Source organism: Polyodon spathula, chromosome 4 (assembly GCF_017654505.1).
Source record: "Polyodon spathula isolate WHYD16114869_AA chromosome 4, ASM1765450v1, whole genome shotgun sequence".
Classification (NCBI taxonomy): domain Eukaryota; kingdom Metazoa; phylum Chordata; class Actinopteri; order Acipenseriformes; family Polyodontidae; genus Polyodon; species Polyodon spathula.
In genome coordinates, this window is record NC_054537.1 from 34,733,862 (window position 1) to 34,756,420 (window position 22,559).

The 22,559-nt window shown below is 36.3% G+C and overlaps 2 protein-coding genes across 3 annotated transcripts in view; one reads left to right on the forward strand and one right to left on the reverse strand.

The window, feature by feature from the left end:
* The window catches only part of LOC121314460 (piezo-type mechanosensitive ion channel component 2-like), a 211,410-nt gene extending 204,028 nt beyond the window's left edge, over window positions 1–7,382 (forward strand). The window contains exons 46-53 of the mRNA XM_041247759.1: window positions 125–272; window positions 2,879–3,067; window positions 3,392–3,487; window positions 3,927–4,099; window positions 4,967–5,089; window positions 5,198–5,277; window positions 6,029–6,197; window positions 6,858–7,382. Coding sequence (XP_041103693.1) covers window positions 125–272; window positions 2,879–3,067; window positions 3,392–3,487; window positions 3,927–4,099; window positions 4,967–5,089; window positions 5,198–5,277; window positions 6,029–6,197; window positions 6,858–7,110 — 1,231 coding nt within the window. The 3' untranslated portion in view covers window positions 7,111–7,382. The remainder of the gene's footprint in view (window positions 1–124; window positions 273–2,878; window positions 3,068–3,391; window positions 3,488–3,926; window positions 4,100–4,966; window positions 5,090–5,197; window positions 5,278–6,028; window positions 6,198–6,857) is intronic.
* A 2,351-nt stretch (window positions 7,383–9,733) lies between these two features.
* On the reverse strand, window positions 9,734–20,747 carry LOC121314461 (probable aminopeptidase NPEPL1). Of its 2 annotated transcripts, none has more exons than XM_041247761.1 (12): window positions 20,481–20,747; window positions 17,241–17,426; window positions 16,710–16,880; window positions 16,174–16,263; window positions 15,741–15,822; window positions 14,785–14,927; window positions 14,346–14,423; window positions 14,091–14,191; window positions 12,388–12,511; window positions 12,068–12,238; window positions 11,665–11,775; window positions 9,734–10,183 (listed from the first exon to the last, which is right to left on the reverse strand). In XM_041247761.1, exons 1-12 carry the CDS (start codon window positions 20,631–20,633, stop codon window positions 10,016–10,018), a joined length of 1,578 nt encoding a protein of 525 aa, XP_041103695.1. In that variant the 5' UTR covers window positions 20,634–20,747; the 3' UTR covers window positions 9,734–10,015. The 2 variants fall into 2 exon arrangements, with proteins under 2 accessions (XP_041103695.1, XP_041103694.1); XM_041247760.1 differs by having other exon boundaries at window positions 12,062–12,238.
* Between the last annotated feature and the right edge of the window lie 1,812 nt (window positions 20,748–22,559).

Here is a 22,559-nt window from a genome sequence, read left to right on the forward strand (position 1 = left end):
AACTGGAACTAGAAATAACGTCTATAATAATGAAGTGTATATTTTGCGTTGTTACAAAAGCCTAGTACTGTAATATTATTAACAGCATGACATGATTTACTTGATTGCATTGCTGCTTCTCCAGATTCCGCCTGGTACCCTTCTTGACTGAACTCAGAGCGGTGATGGACTGGGTGTGGACAGATACAACTCTCAGTCTGTCCAGCTGGATCTGTGTAGAAGATATCTACGCTCACATTTTTGTACTAAAATGCTGGAGAGAGTCAGAAAAGGTAAATGAGACATAGTAAATCAGAGATCCTACACCTCTATTATTATTAACTCCTTGTTTGTTTGTTCTGTAAACATACCCATATGTATGCTAACAACAGAAGCACTGCAAGCTTCCATGCAGTGCCGTTGCTGGGGGATTGGAGAGCAGTTTAGCACCCAATCCTTGCCAGTGAGATGCATTAGTAAGACTAGATTGAGACCAGCAAAATGTTTCATATAGCTCTGAGGTAAAGTGGCTGCTGATTGTTAACAGGTGCAGAGGTGATGCAGTGCAAGAACAAACACAGACAGGAAACTGTAATCCGTTTGGAAAAGGGGGTCTTTTATTTATACTCCCGGTCTGAAAACCAAACAATAAACTCCAGCAATACACACCAATGTGTAATGCATGGAGGTAAAATGACAAGGGATTGCAGCCCAAATAATAAATACACGTGATCCGTCCCATAATAATGCTGGACATGGTCACCAGTCCAGGGGCGTGCAGCAGTGCTCGTGGTGGGTGATAACACTTTATTTTAGTGACTGTGGTGCAGTGTTGTTCCGGCTTTGTGCTGGCCCAAGGCGACAGCTCTGGATGTTAGCCGTCTGGTGGTTCACAAACAAAGACAATTATTAACAGTGACAAACAAACAAAACACTCACAGATATTATTTTCAGCTTTCACTGGCTCTCTCACTGTCCTTGCAGTCTCTTTAACAAAAAAACAAGTGAAGGAGTAGATTCTGATTCTCCGACCCTTTTATGCTGTTACTCATGACCCCTTGGTAAACGAATGCACCTGTTTCTACAATGTGCAGCTGCTACTTCATTTTCCTTCTGGGTCAATATGTTCATGTAACAGAGTCTCGCCTTCTTCAAGACTGACCGACTTCCCAACCCTGGGAATGAACCAAAGGACTGTACTTTCGCTGCGTAGCGCACTCACAGGTTGGGAGGGAGATTTACAACCAAGATTCATTATATTTCTGTAACAAGCTCCTACAGGTGTCACATTGAAATGGCCCTTTTGTTTCCTGCCTGGTCTGGCGTAAAATCAGTGACTTAAAGGCGATCAGATTCACTTATAGTAAAACCTCAAAGTTACGAACATCTTGGAAAGTGGAGGTTGTTCGTAATTCTGAAATGTCTGTAATTCTGAGAATTAGTTTTTAATGGTTTTAATAAATGTGTGTACCTGCTATCTACAGCTTTAATTGGGCGAATAATACAAGGATATAGCACAGTAATGCAATACATACATTGTTATGGGTTGAGAAGCCTTTAAAACCATACCATACATGGGAAAATACATTTAACTTACCAATTCAAATTGTAACTGTAGCAAAAGCACAGATTTAAACATTCAGGAAATCACCATGGTTGTTTTTGTTTTATTTTAAAGAAAGTGCATTCATGCAGTTTGCTTAGTCATTCAGACTCCTTTGGCTTTAAGAAACTTTGTTATGTTTAATTCTGAAATGTTCCTAGTAAAATTACTTGTACTTGCGCTGAAAACTGCCACCCCTCTGATATGTTTTTTGGTTCAGTATTTTAGCCTTTTCCATGACCAGTGGAGTGTTTTATCAAAATCATCATCATCAGCCTTGCCTACAGTATGTCTTGTTTTTACTGCTCCCCTGTCTTTCATTTCCTTTGGAAATTGTTGGATTGTTGCCTTTTTTAATATCGCTGATAATTTTCAGATACCATATTCCCATTGCTGAAGATTATACCAAGTTTGTCAAGTCAAGTGCCTGTTGTTTTATAAATGTATTTATTGTCTAGGGTTAATTAACACAGTTATTTTATTTGAATTAAATAAATATTTATTAATAAAAGCAGGATCAGAGCTTCCTGACTAAATATAAATATTAATTAAAATGCCATTCATAAGTTAACTTTTTTAATGTACTTTTTATGTTCATGTATATAGCTAATCTATACAAAATTATGGATCGCTTAAATAAATGAGCACAGGATTTATAAATAGCTAGTTTTACAATATTGGTATTGTTTTAAAAAAAGTATTAACCATATATCGTATTAGAATTCTAAATATATTCAACATTTTCAGAAATGCATTAATATAATCTATCAGATTCAGAACTGGGTTAGTATCACATTTCGGTATGCACCATTTAAACAAATTAATACTAGAATTTTTTATGCACCATATAAATTCAATAAACTTGTGTAATTACCATACTTTGTTTTGGAAATAGTTAAACTTAAACAATATCAAGAGTGGTATAATTTGACATTAAGTTAATTACCAACAATATGTTTATATTATTGGTCATATAACCATATTCCAAGCTCTTTCACGCTCTTAAGGGAATTATTTCACATTTATAATTTGAATGAATAGCACTGCATAATATTTGATTTCTTTTCATTTAACCAGTTGTAACCAGTGCTGGATTTTATTAAAATCAAGTTGGGTCAATATCCCTTTGCAAATCCATGGAGCCACCTATCTAAAAGGCACAACAAAATGGTATTTTAGAGTTTGTACTATAGGATAACCACAAGGGATTTGTGAGGGGTTGTAATTCCATCCATTTGAATTACTTGGGAAGCAGCGACAGTGCAGGGATCGCTCACAATTCCTGTGTCTTTCCAGCGATACCCTCAACCTCGAGGACAGAAGAAGAAGAAAGTGGTAAAGTACGGGATGGGAGGCATGATCATTGTACTGCTGATCTGCATTGTGTGGTTCCCCCTGCTTTTCATGTCTCTCGTCAAATCTGTGGCCGGTGTTGTCAATAAACCATTGGATGTCTCCATCAAAATAACCCTTGCAGGTTTCCAGGTAAAACTATAAATCATATGAAATATCCCATAAGGAACTATGTCGCTCATGAAATAAAATAAAGCATTATTATTTACTGTAATGCATATAGTATAAAATATATTTCATGTAAAGCAGCTCTTTATTATACACATTTAAAACATCCATTTTCATGTGATGTATAACAGATGTGCTGCATGAATACATGCCACATTCTGTATGCAATATAAACTTTTTTTTTCTTGTCCCTTGCTCCATTCAGTTTTTCACAAAAAACACACAATTTTAGTTTGCAGGGTTGTAATGTTTAGTTAAAAATAACTGTTTACTTTTGTGTTTTCATAGCCAATCTTCACAATGAGTGCCCAGCAAACTCAATTAAAAGATCTATCTGACAGTGATTTTAAAATGTTTAAAAAGAGATACAACAAAGTAAATGATGTAAGTACAAACTTTTGAACAAATTGATTATAGCACAAATCACTATGTAAAGTTAAAGGATAAAAACTATATTTACTGTTTAAAAAAAAAAAAAACACATTAGCGAGAGATTTGAAAAATGTGCTTATAAATGAGTGATCTAGTGCATTCTTGATGGAGTACATTAGGTTCTCTACTAGCATGGAGCTACATGTTAATGCTATAATTACTACTACTCGGTAAATACAGAAGGAAAATGTTGTAGTCTACTGTGTACTGTCATAGACCTCTGCATCGTTTTCTAGATATGTATTAAAATGATTTGCTTATTATATGTGTCAGGGTTTAAAGAATACAAAGTGTGTTGGGGTTGTAAAAATAGTATAGAACGACCACCATATACTGTAGCATGTGTGGAGGAGGCACCAGAGTTGTTTCTATAACATTTCTTTACTTGCAGGGTGCATTGCAGTTTTTGGAAGCCTACACCCATGAGGATGTCACAATTGCAGAACTGGAAGGGAGTTCTAATTCTCTCTGGACCATTAGCCCTCCTAGTCGTAAAAAACTGATAGCAGACCTGGAAAAAAATGATTCAGATTTCTCTCTTTCTATTTTGTGGACCATTCAAAGGTATGTGTATGAAAACTAGTCAGCACAGAATTCAGGTATAACAATACCCCGTGCTGGTCTTAATATTATATCATACAGTGGCTTGGTTTACATCAGGGGTGTCTAATCACAGTCCCGGAGGGCCATTCCACCATTCCACTCCAGGTTTAACATGTAGAATGATAGAATTAACTACTTTGGTGTCAGGGTGGCGGTTTCATTGGTTAAATTAAACAATTTAGAACAGGGTTGGTGCAAAGACCAGGACTGGAAGAGCCAACTTTGGCCAACCCTGGTTTACATTCAGTTTAGAAACTCCAAATTCTCTCTCCATTGCCATGAAAATATGACGTAGCATGCACATACATCACGGTGTAAGAAAGGCATGGCCAAAATGCAGTGAACTTTGTATTATATATGTATATAAATACATATGCCATCAAAAATGTTTAGCAAATAATTCATGGCTAGCGGAAAGTCTCTCTTATGGTGTTTTCAGATGTATTCTTTTATTTTGGTGGGGCACGCTGCACTTGCAGTTCTTTAACACAATTTGAAATCTTCTAGTAAACCCAGTTTAAGCAAGCTGAACTGTGTCAATATGGTATGCTATACTAAAACACATTTCTAGGTACTGGCCATGTTTCTCTGACTGTGTCTGTACATCAAATTCTGATGAAACATACTTAGGACATTCTTATCAGAATCTGTTCATATATGCAGCCAGCTGTCCATCTGTCTGTACAACATGCATATCAAATGTGCTGCAGTAGATATAGGTAATTTTGATTACCTTAGTCCTGTTAGTAATGGCTCTAGGTGTAATTCTGTCTTTACAGCTGTGTCGGGTATGAATGTCACTGATAGGCTTGTTTTGATTCTTTGCAGGAATCTCAGTCTTGGGGCTAAAGCCGAAGTGGCACTTGATAAGCATGTAATTAATCATCTAGATCAAAAAATTAAAGCCGGTCTTATAGATCTATTGAATGGAGTAGAAAATGCACCCTCTGTGTAAGTTAACTTCTTTTATCATGCATTTATAATATCAGGCAGATATTTCTGGCAGATATGTTCATCATGTTTCTGATAATAATATATATATATAAATTTTCTTTACAGCACTATAAGTAATGCTTTCCCATGCTATATTCAAGCGCCCAGTAATTCCAATGCAAAACCTATTAAGCAGCTTTACACAGGTATGTACATCTATCCATAACAACTTTAAAGTAATACACTTGGTGATAAAACTAGTGCTCATTCCAGGATTGAAGAAGAGCACGGTAAGATCTTGGTGTGGCTGACACGGAGTGCCAGCTTGTTTTCTTTTCAATGCTGGCTTCTGTAAAGCTTCTGTACAAAAAAATCTATTCAAACCCAGCTTTAAAAAGTGTCACTGAAGATTTTGTAGTTCATATTTAGAATATTGTATCCCTTGTCATTAATAATACTATATAACAAACTTTGGTTAAAACAGGTCTAAGCAGAGTACAAGATCAATTGTAAAAGCACAACTCTGTCTGCAAGCGGGTAATGATGGATTTAGCCAACAGGATGTTCAACATATTATAAAAAGTAATAGGTGTACCATAGTGGTCCAAATCATACAAACCTTCAACACTGGACAAGATAAGCATGTATCCACTTGATCCAATGCAATGTGAGCTTCCCATCTTGGGCTATTACATCCATTCTTTAACATAACAGTCAGTTAGTGTGAACAGAAACACATAAAAGTACAATGAACTTTGCCTACCTAAAATGCATTTATTTGAAAATATTAGCAGATTTCCACACTGTAAACACAACTTTATTTTACAACATACAGTGATGCCAGTATTAACTACAATGGATTACATTATCCATTGTAGTTCATTTATGCACGATTAGTATCTCATTGCCTCAGTGGGGAATTAACTGAGAGTGCCATCTCTGTGCTTTTTTCCACAGATGGCAATTACCAAAACATCTACCTAAGACTCGAGAGAAACGTGAACAGTATCAACCAGACTCAGGAGTGGTGGATTGTGCATGACGAGGAAAATAAAAAAGGCCTGAAACTGTATGTTTTCAGTGATCAAGTCAGCCCACCAAGTTTAGGTTTCCTTGCTGGATATGGGTAAGAGGGATTAATTTATGTTACCTATATAGCAAGGTTTTTCTTTTTAAACTTTTGTTTTGGAAACACAAGCCAACTGATGAAAGTGTGGGTTCTGTTTATTGGGGAGGGGAGTTTATATGCCATTCCTCTGTTGCCACCACTACAACTGCTAATAGACCATAAACCATTTGGAATGCGAACCTCATATTCACCATGTTATGAAAACACCTCTGGGAAAAGCTAACAGCACATTAATTTTTACTTGTAACTCAAGACAGCTGGCACCTTAAGCCATTTTATGTAGTGACTATGCATTTTCAGGGCCATATCACCCATACAGACCACATACTCTGAGATGCTGTCATTATAGTTTGTACACAGTTGTTCTCTATCATTCCATTACCATTTAACTGTCCATTTAACTTTGTTTACAAGCTATTCGATCAGAGATGCCATTCCCCTTACATTATGCCCCCAGGGATTGCTTTAAAAATGTTCATTAGTTTGATGTTCAATTATCTTCTAGACTTGTGATGTTTTTGCTAAGTTTTATGAACATCAAACTTTATTTTATTAATTACTGATTGATGACAATTAGCTCAGACTGTTACCAGTCCTGTAGAATGGCATCAGTGGCTTTACTATACTGTTAAGCATATTCTACTCTTTTTCCCCCAGAATCATGGGTCTCTATGCCTCTGTCGTGCTGGTAATCGGAAAGTTTGTGCGCGAGTTCTTCAGCGGGATCTCCCACTCAATCATGTTTGAAGAACTGCCCAATGTGGATCGTATCCTCAAGCTTTGCACAGACATCTTCCTGGTTCGTGAGACTGGGGAGCTCGAGCTAGAGGAGGACATGTACTCCAAGCTCATCTTCCTCTACAGATCTCCAGAGACCATGATCAAATGGACACGGGAGAAGACTAAATGAGCGCAGCCTGCAGGTTTAGCAGAGCACGAATATGGAAAACAAAGCACAATATTCTCGGAATAGCTAACCTGTTTCTTAAGTAATGGATGCTGCTAAGTTTTTTTCCCCCCTTGCTGGTGCCATTGAGTCTACACTTTGGGATCCCCACTGTCTCTAATATTTTCCCTGTACGCAAATGAAGACCACAAGGTTTTTTTTTTTTTTTTAAACTGTCAATATATTAACTGGATTCTCGTCTTACTTTTGGGATACTGTCAGGGCTTTTATTGTAATGTCATGCATATCTTTTAATGATTTCTTATACTTCTTTCGGATTGGAGTATGTAAAACTTGAGCTGTGCAATACGCTGTACCAAATGGCTCGCTGTGAAGTTGGAAGAATACAACACTTCTCATGATTCAGTATTCAAAACCAGTCAGTGGTATGTGGAGAAACACTACCTGCTTTTTAAAACAAAAAGACAAACTCATAAGCAGTGTTTCTGCAGGAGATACTCATAAGACAAGGCTTCTGTAAAGTTATATGACAATCTCTAATCTGCCTTATTTTATTTGTACAATCAACTAAAAAACATGTATTAACCATCAAGGACCATTTTTCTCAGGAAGAAAAATAATAAGCATCTCACCAGGGGAGTAATCCGCTGCCTTGTACATGAACATTGTCAAGTAAACATCATCTCTCTTAGATTACATTTGAACCAGAGGAGACTGTCCTGTAGTTCCATGTCTAAAAGAAAACTCTTCACATATGAGTAACCAACAACACTAAAAAGAAACACCTTGCTGCATCCCTTTGTGAAATCATGTCATGTTTTTAAACCCAACATGCATTTTTATTAATTCAAATACAAAAAAAAAAGAGAAAAAGATGCATGAAAAAATACATAAATCTTAAATATTGTTTAAAGGGTTAAGTAAAGAAGGTCCCGTTGTTAGAGCAGAAACTTCCTGCATTAGAGAACATTGTAGCATGAAACAAAAATTACAATCGCTGTTTAATTGTCATTCCATGTACATTTATTTTTGACAACGAAATAATAAAAAAATAAAACATTTTGACTGGGTACATGTATGTTAAAAGTATAATGGGGTTAAAAGTATATAGATGAGTTAAACGATGAGAAAAATAAAGCACATGTTGCAAAGTATTTTGGAAGGCATAGTTTCCCAATTTATTGTTTATTATTAGTGGTTTTATTTATAGATTTAATGTGTGAAAAAAAGGTTAATTACTTAAATTACTAAATTAGCTAGAGTACTTTTTTTCTTTCTTGGTTTTGTAGGGTTTCTCCAGTTAATGCAGCCAATTTCAACTTTATATTAATCCTGCTGGTGTACCCTCCAGTTTAGCTCATTAAAATAGCCCCCTTGCCATGTATCTCAAATAAATCTGCTAGCAAACAATATGCATTACCTGCTAGTTAACTGAATGAGATGACAGGGTAAATAGTCCTGCAGGGCATGCCTGTGCAGAAGGGTATAATGCTCTTATCAAACATTTGTTTTGTGAAAGTTTATTTATTTCAGATTTTGGGAGATTGGCATTAGGCTGCTTGAATCCAGTATTTGCTACACTAAGCCCTAATCATAAAGCTTTGTTCATTAGTTTGAGGTTCATTAAACAGTTCTAGGTTGTTGGTTTTGTAAAGAACATTCTAGAACAGTTTAATACAATATTAAACTATTTTATTAAGAAAAAACAGACTTTGAACAAATATATTTATTACTTAAATAACTAATGTGTTAAAGCTTTTTGTGAACAGGGCCCATTGTCTCTGTTGCTATAGGGTAGTTTTCATGTGTCTCTATACCTTCTGCATTTGTGGTTAATAAGATAATTTTAACAATGTGTCTGTTGTACATTTTGTGAATGTTCTAACCATATATGCATGACGATGTCAGTTATTCAGAATAAATAAACTGAATCAGTTTACCTCCTTCACAGCGTCATCCAATTCTGATCAGATTGTGGGTTACCATTGTAACCCTCTGAGAACACAGGATTATTTTCAGAAGCTGCGAAAACTTAAATTCAAAAATCTTGTTTCATCATTGCACACAAACAAAATTATGTACCTCTGGCAGGTTTAATTTACACATGCTGCTACCAACTGAGCAGTACAGATGGAAACTGATCAGTGCACATTTTATTATGGGTCTACAACAGTAAACTCAGCTCTTAGCAGGATAGAATGGATTCAGTTGCAGATAAAAAAAGAAGACTTTACAAATTTAGTTTAGTTCAAGTAAAACAAACTAACCAGTTTAACCATGTTCAATAAAAGAAAATAAGAAAACAAATAATTACTGTACCCTTAAAAAGCTGAAACAAGATTTTTTATTTTTTTTTTGCAGACCACCAAAGCCAGTTTGTGTTTGTGTGCATGCTTTTTTGTTGTGTTTTTTTGTTTGTGGTTAACACTTACAGTTAAAAAAAAAAAAAAAAAGCCTGTCAGATTACTTTGGCATGGACTGAGAAAGCACGGTACTATTTTTAGAATGCTGGTTTGTAATTTGCCAAATACTGTATTCCTGTAAGTATTTTAATAGTAAAAGATAATTTCAAATTAAAACAAACAAATAAATCATGAGAACAGACAAAAAGTAATCCTGTTTATTGTAATAATAATAATAATAATAATAATAATAATAATAATAGATTGCAAAGCTAAAAAAATGAAGTGTTATGGCTTTTGCAAATACCTGAAGCATGCCGTGCATTTCCTGACTAGACCATTAAAATAATGTAAATTAAAATAGAAGTAGATGACATCAATGGAAATCATCTGACCGCTGAAAAAGATTTCATTTGAATGCGTACATATTTCTTTTATGCAACAGTTTCTTGTCACTCGAAGGATTGCACGTTGGCGCATGACAAGTGGTTCAGTCCTCCTTGGGGCTACACCAGTCTCCTCCTTTTGAGTGCTTTTGCTGTCAGCTCACCATCCTCCAATTTCAAGTCTACATCAGAACCCAGGGGGGAGACAAGTTGCAGCATCGGATCATCTGTTGCACGTCCAAACAGTGCCAAGAGTAAGGCTACTCCATAACCTGTGGCTCTCTCTCCCTGAAACAGGTGTTCAGCAGAATACATTAGCACACATTGAAGCTCTCCAGACAACCAAACATACAAAATACAGTAATTTACAGTCAGAGACACTAAACCATTATTTATGGAAATAATCTAAACAGTATCTATATTTTAGAACACCAACAATAATGAAATGTTGTACTTTGCTTATGTATGAAGCTGGAAATGATCGTCATAATCAATACGAGCAGTAATTAATGCATAGTCATTGTCATCGATCACCTATTAATAAGTACTAATGCTGATTTGTTCTTTTCAGGATATTCAGAGTTGCTCTTCCCTTGGCCTATCCCACTGCAATTAACTGAAATCTGTGGGCAAGATGATCCTACCTACATAATAAGTTCAAAAGCCCCAGCAGAAGGTCATATAATAGAATTGGAAGATTGTCCATTGTATACACACATACCAGTGTGGTGTATTACAGAACGTTCCTAACTTGTTAATTTCCGATCCTAACTTAAGGCATATGGAAAAGCAGGTACAAAACATTTACAATATAGCTTTTACTATAAAGATTAACGTGTTTATATAATTTATTTAAAACCATGTGGTACCATAGGTAACTTAAGCATATTATAATGTATTCTAATAGTTTAATTGATTATAATTATTAGTTTTATCATCTTAAGGTATTTAAAATATGTGGAACCTGATTATTCGTCTTGTTTATTTGAATTTGAGGTGGATGTGTCATGATATGAGTGCAGGTTACATGCAGTACAGACCTCAGAAAGTTGTGTTCTTCAATAAAACAACAGCTGTTCTATACAACATGTGCAGGATGGCAAAATGACCTGACCCTGACGTTTCTATTCCAGCTGACCGAGATCACGCAGAGCCCTTTCAAGGACAACTTCCTACTGCTGGCCGCAATACTTGTAGTACTTTAATTGAAACATGTTTTTCTTAGTGTTTACATTATACAAGCTTGCTGTACACTGATATGCACGTAGATACACACAAATGTAGATGTAAGATAGAAAAGGATGTTGTAACATTGTGAGCAAGTTGCCCCACCCCACTCCCACACTTCCCCTCTTGCTGTTTTTTGATTGTATTGTCATAGAAGTATATAAACTTTAAACTTCATTTTTCTATAATAAATTACTTAATGGATATTCAAGTACGTTTTATTTATGAAATTATTCATTATCTAAAGGTCTAGTTCCTGATCAGCACTGTGATGAACCTCTTGAACACATTTTCCATACAATATGTTCTGATTAACCACCGCAAAGATTTGTTGATATTGATCAGAATTCCTTGCACAATTAATGCAAGATCACAGTGCACACATATGTTTTGTTGGTAAATATGAAAAACAATATGGTTATGCATATATGTATGTATGATTATTATAATTAACTTAAATGTACATGACATACTTTGGATGCAGTATCAATGTTTTCATCAGTTACTACTGCCATATGTAATACAGTGCCTATTTCACTCACACTGTAAGCTGGAAAAGCCATATCCACATGTATCCATACTCCAGACCAGTCAAATCCCATGTGCGCAGCTACAAACAAGCCAGCACAGGAACACTGAGCATTATTTCTATCCTATAAAAAAAAGGAACAATAAATAAATTATTACAAGTGAATTATGTGAGAGACTGTTGTAAATATTTATCAGAGGCTGTATTACCTTTACTGATGTAAGAAAAATGTCACTTTGAAACTTGTAAAGAATTAATTTTTGTAAGCACTGCATAAGTTTAACTAATAACTGACAGCAAGCATGTGAAATCAATGAAAACAAATAATTGTGGGGGTGTACTAAACCCCAACACACATACACAGTTTACTAGAATGGTAACAGTAACAGGTGACTTATGAAATTACTCACACTCACAAAATTCTTCATGTCAGCCATGGCAGATGAAAACTCATTGAAGTGCAGCTCTGGTGCGTAGATGAGGGGCTGGACGAGATCACCGCTGTTCCTGCCTGCTTTCACACATGCCTTCTCCCAGTTCTCACTATTAGTCAGCAGCCCTGCATGATATTTTCCTGTTGCTATTCCCTTCAAATAATAAGCATACAAAATAATCAGTTACGCTCTGGTCAGCAGGAATTTTTGTGCCAGTACACTGCTCAGCTGCTTTATATTTTATGTTGCGCCACAAATTGTGAAAGATCAGAATGTACAATGAAATGGAACTTGTAAATTACCTGGGCTCCAGTGAGTGTGGCAATATCCAGGATGATGTCAGCTTTAAGGTCTTTGCTGGCATACACAGCTCCATCTGCCAAAACCAAACGACCCTCAGCATCTGTGTTATTAATCTCCACAGTCCTGCAAGACACAAAAATGATCAGACATCTGTACACTTCATTGTGCACACATTGACCACTGACTGTAGACAGATGTGAAATGATCCCACAATCAGCACAGTGCAAAAAACAACAATATACAATTTACTGGTTTTGTGTTTTAAGTCAACATATCTCACAGGTCAAAGAGCCAGTATCATATCCATATAAGACTGGTGGTATGTTTACAATTTTGACAGCAGTCCTGGAATTAGCGTCTTCACTATTTCCAGTCAGGTAGCAGCAGGTGTCCGTAAAAGTCACAAAAGTCAGTAGATGCACCCATTATTCATGTTTGGGAGTTCCCCTAGCTACATTTTACAGACAGTAGCTGCTCAGTTTGGCATCACATGTAGCACTGTTAGCTTTGATGAATGAACTCAATAGGTTATCAGTTTTAGACATGTTTTACTTTTGTATTTTTAAAACGTAATTTTAAAATGTAACAGTAATTATATACAGTAAATTAAATACCAAGCTCTGGTTGTGAGCTATGGTCAGAACCAGTGTTTGAGTTGTCATCCTGTTGCCTGTTCCTAACCAGAAGCCTGGTCATTCCAAACTATTATTTCTGCATTTTGCATAGGCTATTTATTAATTCATTTTTTCTTTTTGTTATGGTAACATTACTGTAATAAGAGAAAAAAAAAATTACAAATACACATTTGACTTATTAAAATATCAACCAACTTTGAAAATCATCTTTCTGTATATTACAGCAGAATAGCACTTCACTCTCTTTTTTATTTATTTATTTTTTAAATGTGTATTATTATTATTATTATTATTAGGGCTACAACATTATAATAACTGTCGCTTTGACTATTTTGCCTATACTTATCCTTTTAATTTCAACTATAGTCAGGGCCACAGGTTTTGAAAACAAATCTCTTAATATATAAGCTGCAAATGTTTATAACAAACAATTCTAAGAACTTGTTCATTTTAGAAAAAAAAAATGTTGTTCTCCACCGACAAGGCGGCAGTATTTACTTTGATTGCAGTGAGCAGTTAAATGTTGATTCTTGCAGTCTTTTGAAAACAAGTTGGTGTTATTTTTAAGTAGCACTTTCATGGGTGGTATTTTATTTCTGTGATCTAAGCCAAATTTACATGAAGGATTCGCTCAGGTTAGCCAGCACGGAGGAGGCTCTCTCCAAAATGGGAAAATGAGAGCAGCAAAGCACAGCATGAAAGCTTTTTTCAGGTAAGGTAAATTTGTTTAAAATTGAAAAAGAATGCATTGTACAACACTATGAAGTTTAAACTACGATACTGGATCTTAAATCATCTGAACAAACAGGATAAAGAGGGTGGTTAGTGACACCACTGCTATGTTGATTGTTACTTTTCTTTTTAATACACAGTGAAAAAGCCCCATATATGTTTCACATGACCAAAAGAAACCAACAGATTTCTCTTTGTAATATATTAAAAAAGAAAAAACAAGGAGAGAGGGTTCTTTCAATATAAAACTTCCCATATACTGAGGTCATTTAGTATTTTCGCTCCAAAGCAACACAACTGCCATACAAAGGTATTTCTACTGACTTTTTACTCACTTCCCTGAATATAAACGATGAATGTCATCGGGTCTGGTTGCGTTGGGACCAACTGCATTTTCAGCCAGACAGAAAATAGCATGTAGATTTTCCTTGAAACCCTGTTATCAAAATAACAATTAGCATTACTATATTTATGTCAGGGATAATAGCAAAAAGCTCCAGTAGGAGTTACACAATACAGTTCCATTCCACAGAAGACAACATGATAATGCTTCCGTAATGATTTGTACTGTTTAGCAGTTGGACACTAACCTGTTTAACAGCTGCTCTGAAGGCACCAAGAACTGCAGCAGCTCCTCCACAATCTCTCTTCATTCCCGGCATAAGAGTCTGTATTATAAACAATGTTATTTTAAGCCTTAATCTGTCTTCCTGCAATAATCGTCCCCCAATGCATGTAACAAATACCAAATTTGTTCTATGCTGTATTCCTTACTGGTGTATTTAACCATGTATTACATCCACTAGTGAGAGTGTTGCAGGAGGTAGGTAATGGACAGATTCTGGAAAACTAGCTGTGCATGTCAGTAACCTTTTCCAGATTGTTTAAAATCTAACAGTTCCTGGACTCAAGATACAGGGGTAAGCATATTTAGTGCACAAGGCCCTTTCCCACTACTTTAGAACATGGATGCAATGGAATAAAACTAACGTTTGTCACTGCCCTTTTAATGTTGTACAGAGTTCTTACCTTTCCTTTAATGCTTAAGCCACCTGTGTCATAAACAATCCCCTTTCCAATCCAGGCTATGGTCTGTGTAGCGCCCTCTGGTTTATGGCTCAGAACAGCAAGGGCAGGTGGGTTTACTGCAGCTTTTCCAACACCATAGATACCTACAGGGTTTAAAGCCAAGTGAAGTTCAGTGTTAAAGTGGTATCGGGTGTCTTTGGACATTGCCTAAAAAAATGTTGCCTTCCAATCCACCACATGAAGCACACACATAATTGAAGGATCAAAGCACTACACTAGAGAAAGATTAACAGAAAAACAGCCCGCATGAGTGGCATAGGGGAGGTACAGGGTGTATTAGTTACAAGCAATTAACCAACATAAAAGCAGAAACTGCTGCAAAATAAACCACAGAAGCTTTTTTTTTTTAAATAGATTTGCCCCCCCCCCCCCCCCCCCCCCCCCCCCCCCCCCCCCCCCCCCCCCCCCCCCCCCCCCCCCCCCCCCCCCCCCCGATGTTCTCCCCAATTTAGAATGTCCAAGTATGTTCTCTCACCACAGTAATTCCCCCACATAGCTCAGGATAACTGATGGTACAGTGGGCATCCAAGTCAGTTACCTCTTTTACATCCAGGAACTCGAGAGTGGGTGTAGCCGAGCTACTGGCCTCTGGAGAACAAAGGCCAGCTCTGCAGGTGTCTGCCTGAACTCACCAGGCGCCTGGCTGGTAGGGTCCACTGTAGCATGATGAGGACAGTCCCTGACGGTTTTGCCTCCTAACCCACGGAAACACCACAGCCAATGCGATGCTCCCTCCGGAATCCCCAGCAAAGACTGGCAACTTCGCACACCCAGAATGCGAGCCTGCACTCCCCTCACTGTATGACTCACCCAGCACATCACACAGCTGTGCTTTTACCAGGTGAGCCCCTCTGGGACCCCAAACATTTACATTTTTAAAAGACGGCAGATACTACCTCCAAACCCTTTCTTCTCGAGCTCCTCCCCACGGATTATAGTTGGAACCACACCTAACTCTGAACCAACTGTCTTGATCTCCTAGTAATGAAAACACAAAAGAGGTAATTAAAAAAATAAATAAATAAAAATAACACAACAACCTTTAAGGATTACTGCACATTTATTCAGAAGAATGATGAAGAACAGAAAAACTGACAGAACTGTTTCTATACGTTTACTAGCAACACTAAAGAAAAACAAAAGAGGTAATTAAAAAAATAAATAAATAAAAATAACACAACTGCAACCTTTAAGGATTACTGCACATTTATTCAGAAGAATGATGAAGAACAGAAAAACTGACAGAACTGTTTCTATATGTTTACTAGCAACACTAAAGAAAAAATGCTTTTTTCCCACTAAATCAAAATCAATAAAAAATGTAATGACCTGCAGAAAGTCATCCGTGTTCATCTCACTGCACGGTGTGTCCACTATGCGGGCCGCCATTCTGATGCTTTCAGCTGCATTTGATAAGCACTGCAAGTACAGAAAGCAAATACATAGAATACAGGGGCTACTGTGAATTCAAGGTTCTGACGATGTTATTGATCAGGAGAGGCAGCTTTAAGAATCCTGAGATGCAAATTAAAACAAAGTATCACAGAATATCTATGATTTGTCTTTCTGATGGAATATCTTACCATTATGACTTTAACACTGGGATAAAACTTGTCTATGAATAAAGAGTTGATTTGTACGATGTCTCAATTATGTTATTCACTTGCACAATTTCGAGTCCGGTTTAAGTGTAGCAAATAATCTATTACTTTATTTATTAATGGTTTACACCTGTTTATTGTAAGATTTTTATCACTAAGGATCTGAGTGGGAACCAAACCAGCAAGCAAGGATCACTTGTGAAACAGTGGCAAAAACAAATTAGCGAATGTAAATCAAACCAAGTGAAAGTCATACTGACTAACTTTCAGAGTTGACGTGGTGAGTGGCCCATTGCTGGGTTCCAGTAAGATGAACTCCACTGCAACAGTCTGTCTCTCACTGTGTTTAGACAGGCCTGATTGACGAGAGAAGAGAGGAAAGGCTCGGGCAATTGCACATGCTGAAGCAAACACTGCTGACCTCTCACAAACAACCTGAAAAAAAAAGACATTTTATTTACACATTACAATAGAAAACAAGGTGTATTTCTATTGTGCTTCAGTGGAAACCACCTGTATCTTTAAAATCATTGTCAACTAGTAGTATCACTATGGCAACCTGATTTCATAATATAGTTTATAAAAAAGAAATAAAGCTTACAGAAATATAAACACCTGTTTTTTTTTTGTTTGTTTTTTTATTATTATTACCCACTCCAGGATGGCCTATAGATTATAAATTCTTGATAACTTAAGAATGCCCACAGAAAGTTTTATAACAATTTGTATAAATGTGTGAATGTTCTTTTTCAAGAATTGTTATATCATCATACCATTGTAAATAAGACTACTCACCATAATGTACTGATTGGCTCTCCCAGGGAGGCAGTTCCGAACCAGGCGCGTGATGAAGTGGGCGGAGGAAGGGGTGTTATGACGGCTCACTTTAGAGGGGAGGGCAGCCACAGTAGCTAAGTTCAGCCACAGAGGGCAAGTATCTGTTGGGTTTGGTCTCAGGGTGTTCAGGGCGGTTTTCCATGTCTGTAGAGCAGGGAAAAATATATAAAATCAAAAAACAAATAATACACACACACACACAGAGTAGAAAAAAATAAAAATAAAGTTTCAGTTAACAAAAGGAAATAACATCAGGCAAGGGTGATAACAAGTAAGGGTGATATGGAGCTTGGATAAACACTGCCTAATGTTTATACTTTGTTATGGGTACCCTTCCACATACTGTCTGTGCAATCCTTCGTTCCCCCAGGTTGAAGCCTAGTCTTTAAACGTTACTGACATACGTCCTTCATCACAGTTGTATACATTTTTAGTATAATAGTGTGATAATCAAGAAAACATAAACAAGCCATTAGAGCAGTGTTTTTTTTAAACTGTACCCTTTCTGTGTGGAGGTTTCAGCTCAAGTACCCCTTTAAAATGTTCGCTTTACTTAATGGTTGCAATAAAACGCTAAATAACCTTATAAACAATTTTCCCCATTTATTTAATATATAATTTATGTTACAACAGTTTGGGACTGACAAACTGCTGGTTTAGGACAGAATACCAAACAGTAATTCTTAAATTGCAAGCCTTTAGATGCACAGAATGAAGACAGGATTTGGGAATCTCTTCAGAAACACACATACTGTATTTACTCGAATTTAAGTCACACTTCTGTGACCAAAATAAAAGTGCCAATTATTCTGTACGAGGTAGTGCCCACTACAGTAATTACTCTCGGTACAGTACTGGTATATTAAAATTCATGGCTTCATGAAATTTTTTTAATGCAGCTTTTAAAAGAAAAATAATTTTGTTTGCTGAAGAAACGAGAAACTGTGGCATCTGAGATGTGTCAGAAGATGGAGACGCAATCGAAAGGCTATGTAACACTATAATATTACCAGTATAGTACTTGTCGAAATGATCAAAGTTTGCCTGGCTTCAAAATGAACAATCATTTATTTATATATCTTTCTTTCTCTATCTGGAGGAGCACAAGAAACAGGAACACTATGGTATGTACTGCTTAATGGTGGATTCTCCATCACTCTCTGCTTCTCTAACTTACTCACTGTTATTATGGTCTGTGCCTGGTTTAACTACAGGAACCCCACTAGTGTAAACTCCAAAGTCCTAACTCAAACCTAAAATGAACTACATATTTCTGTCTTGCACTAATTTTGCTTGCAAATGTGAGTCACATAGGCCAAATTAAACAAACGAGGACTGAAATAATGTTCAAGGTAATTTACCTTTTCCCAGCTACCATAAACTGCAATGACTGTCGTTCAATGCTGAGAGTACTGTACTGTACATATTTTCTTTTCCCATTTGCATTTGTAATATAGTAGGTGACATACTCTGATGCTTTAATGTACTATAATACAGTGTTCCCTGCCGGCACCTAGAAATGAAAAAGTAATTTAACCGTTAATTATTGCATTTTTTTCATTATGAATTAAACGTGACTTGCATTCAGGGTTTTTTTTTTTTGTGTCTGTATTTTGGGGTGCCACTTAGATTGGAGTAAACATGGTATTATGCTTTCTATTTGGCAGTTAACAGAAATACTCTGTACTGTAAATGTGTATCACATTACCATTTACTTCCCATCAAAAACATTAACCTCAAGATAAAACTTTAATAACTAACAATAATACATTTTGTATTAGGCCAACATAAAAATGATCCAAAGGATCTCGGTATAACTTACTTGTCACTTTGCACATTCTAGACTCTTGTGTTTTCTTCCATCGTTTTTATTTTTTGCAAGTCTTGTATACATTTTTGACTCATGAAAAGATACACAGGATAATCTGGATGAACTCTTACCAAACACCCTAAACAAATCATACCAGCTGCTATTGCTGTTACTAAAATGCAGCTGTGCCAAATAAAAAACAATACTAAGCATGAGTAGTGTGACTATTACTTGTTTACCAGAGCATTTATATTTCTAAATATGTGCAGAAAGATTGTGTTTCACCAATTAGTATTCAATTATTGGACTAGTTAAAAACTGCAAACTTCATGAGCATCACTGTGCGCTCTGAGCAGAGCTCTCCAAGGGCACATCCACCCTAATAGTAACGTCAGAGTGGAAATCTGCTCAATCGAAATCACGCCATGAGTACAGCTGGTGGGGTGTTTATTTTGAAAGTATATTATACAAAACAAAACATTTAGGCACAGCGGTTTAGAGATACCACATAACACCGTTTTTTGTTTGTTTGTTTGTTTGTTTTTTTAAAAACGTCCTTAGCAAATTACATCACAATTGGACAAATAATTACCTGAGTATTTGCTAAATTAGAAATAGTACTGCATATAACTAAATATTAAAAACTCTAGTGCAGGGGGTACACTTACCCCTGGGGGCTACTAAGGGTCATACGTGGTACACAGGACGACTCAGAAATGATCAAATAAAAATAACTGTAAAGAAAATAATGATACTGAATTGATTTTTTAGAACTGTTTGGTATTCTGTCCTAAACCAGAACTTTTTAAATATTAAACTTTTGTAGATTATACATTAAATAAATGGCGGCAGGGAGGGTGGGGGTGGAAGAGAGAGTGTAAATTAGATTATTTAGCCTTTTATCGTAACTGTGATAACATTCGGTTCATCGAAAATTGCAAAGCGGTACTTGAGCGGAAAACCACTGCAGTAGTGTGAGGAACTGACAGTCAACCATGTAGCTCCTGACCTACACACTTATTGGAACACCTTTATTTGAATTTAGAACTTTGCGTTTAAAAAAACAGCAATATTGAGGAAGAGAAGTGTTTATAATATTTATATAGCCATATATATAATATATATATATTATAGATCTAGTATATATATACAAGTATCCCATGTTCACAACCAGGCAAAAGCAGTCGGCTACCAGAAATGTAAAGTATTTAGTATTTAACCCCCCCTCACAAAACCCAATTATAAACGGGCTATAAGATTTTTAAAAATCTCTCGTCTACCTTTTTACGAAAACATTATGAGTGACATGAAAGTTAATTTAATTTACATCACAAGAGGCATGTTAAACAAAATAAAATAATAATCCACGTATTATATACTGTATTTACCTCTTCGTTCACCCTGGGCTGCAGTTTTCCCCTCACTTGTTTCCAGATCAGTTTCTGTAGATGTCCTCGTTGACCTAAAATGAGAACAGGTTTGTCTCTTGGATCACTTTCGTCTTCAGAGCCCTGACAGAACTCTAACTCCACTGAAGCCATCTTCTCATATTCAGCAAAACCCCGAAAAACTGTAAAATAAATTATATTTTGCTTCCCACTTCCTGTATAACTCAGCGACTGTCAAACAAAACGACATACTACCGGGGGAGGGATCAGAAAGAAACAGATGGTCCTTCGTGTTTACCAAAGATTTTTCGACGTAATCTGTAAAACTGGTTGCGTTGTACACATGTTTTTTTTTTTTTTTTTTTTTTTTTTCTATTGCTTAGTTTTGATGTGTGTTGGTATTAGTTTCTGTTTTTAAATTGTTAACCGTGTTCAAGTCTGTGTTTTATTTTACGAGTCTCGCTTTGGGATATGCAGTATAGTCATCAACGTTTTTAATGCGAGATTAACATATTAAAACATCAATTTGCATTCCAACGCCCAATTCACTGGATTTTTTTTTTCTTTCTGACTGTGAATGTATTTTTAAGTGCATTTATGTCCATGGTGTGTTATTTTACTACCTCTGTCAGCCCTAAGTAGATTACACCGTGTAACTTTTTTTTTTTTTGTTTTTGTTGTTGTTCCTGGGTAGTAAGTGTTAGTTCCTAATTGCTTATGCCTCCAAAGTATAGAAAATGGCTATTATTCCCCACAAACCTTGCTTTTTTGACCAGGACAGTGATATTTCAAAATATCACTATTTCCAATGGGAAAACGGGTAAATGTGTGTCTTTTCGTTCACATAGTCAGAAAAAAGCAACATATGAATCCAAATTAACATGTATTTATACTAAAGTAATACAGAAATGACTACAAAAGATTTAGAACTGAGTAGTTTTTCTAGATTTACGATTATACTGTATTTACTTATAATTAATAATTACTTATTAATAATATTATTTATTTATTTTGCAGACACGTTTATCCAAAGTAACTTACAGAGGCGGCCAAATGAAAAAAAAAAATGTGTGTGGTTCTGGTTACGCTGGGGGAAAAATAGGATAGGTGGATAGGTAAAACTTCTTATTTTATTTTTGTTTTTCCCGAATAAGCAGTGTGAGCTGGTAAAAGTGGCAAGTGATAGTTTAGTTTACACTGTCATCTTGCTTCATTCTCCCACCATCTCCCCTTTCTCACACCTTCCGCCTGCCTTGTTTTCTGCTATTGGAGTCACAATCTGTTCAAATTTGGTTCGTGGTTTTCAATAATATCAGAGTTAGGGGTATTATGTATTGATTGATACATACACACGTGCATACATATGTATGAGGTTTAATTACGATTAAATAACATATCCACATTTTTTGTATTTATATGCACTGTAAAGGTAGTGTATTTAAATCACTTTGCCAGCACACACTGCAAACCCATCATCTTGTTTAGAGCAAGCCTGGACAACATGTGTATGTCAGGTACTTGGTTTTCAAAGCGCGGTTGCGTTATTATATTTTTCACACAAACAAACTGATAACAAAACCTAACTCCGTTCGGAGTACTGACTAAGCAATTTTTTTTTTTCTTTTACCGTAACTCCGCAACAGAGCAGTTACTCTGCTTACCGTTAATAAAATGAACAAATGTTAGGGCTGTACACTCTCACAACTGGGCTTTTCACTCTGCAGCCAAGAATATATAAACTGTGGGGTTTTTATACTCTACTAAATCATGTAATTGGCTGATTAGGCCAACTACTAAAATAATTAAACAATTCACATAATTAACCCACAAATGTTCACAATTAAGGCTTTTCAGCCCATTAACTTCTGGAAAATGTAGTCCTGTGCACCACAGGACTACACTCTCTTTGCTCCTCGTTTCACAAACTCTACCCCTTGAGTATACTACACATGGCCATTCCAAGGCCACTTTCCCTCTTCCTTTAAAACTGAACCACCCTCCCTCAAGACCCAACCGGGATGGCAGGGGTCACTAGAGCGACAGCCGGAGAACTGGTGGATACAACAGCGAACAGAGGTC

Bases quoted from the DNA above. Each gene is read 5' to 3' on its own strand.
- LOC121314461 (XM_041247760.1), bottom strand. From the start codon at position 20,633: ATGGCTTCAGTGGAGTTAGAGTTCTGTCAGGGCTCTGAAGACGAAAGT. The intron at 12,512-14,090 runs GTGAGTAAAAAG...TGTGTCTTGCAG, and splicing joins CATCGTTTATATTCAGGGAA to GACTGTGGAGATTAATAACA. The intron at 11,776-12,061 runs GTGAGTAATTTC...TTTTTTTTATAG, and splicing joins ACATGAAGAATTTTGTGAGT to GATAGAAATAATGCTCAGTG.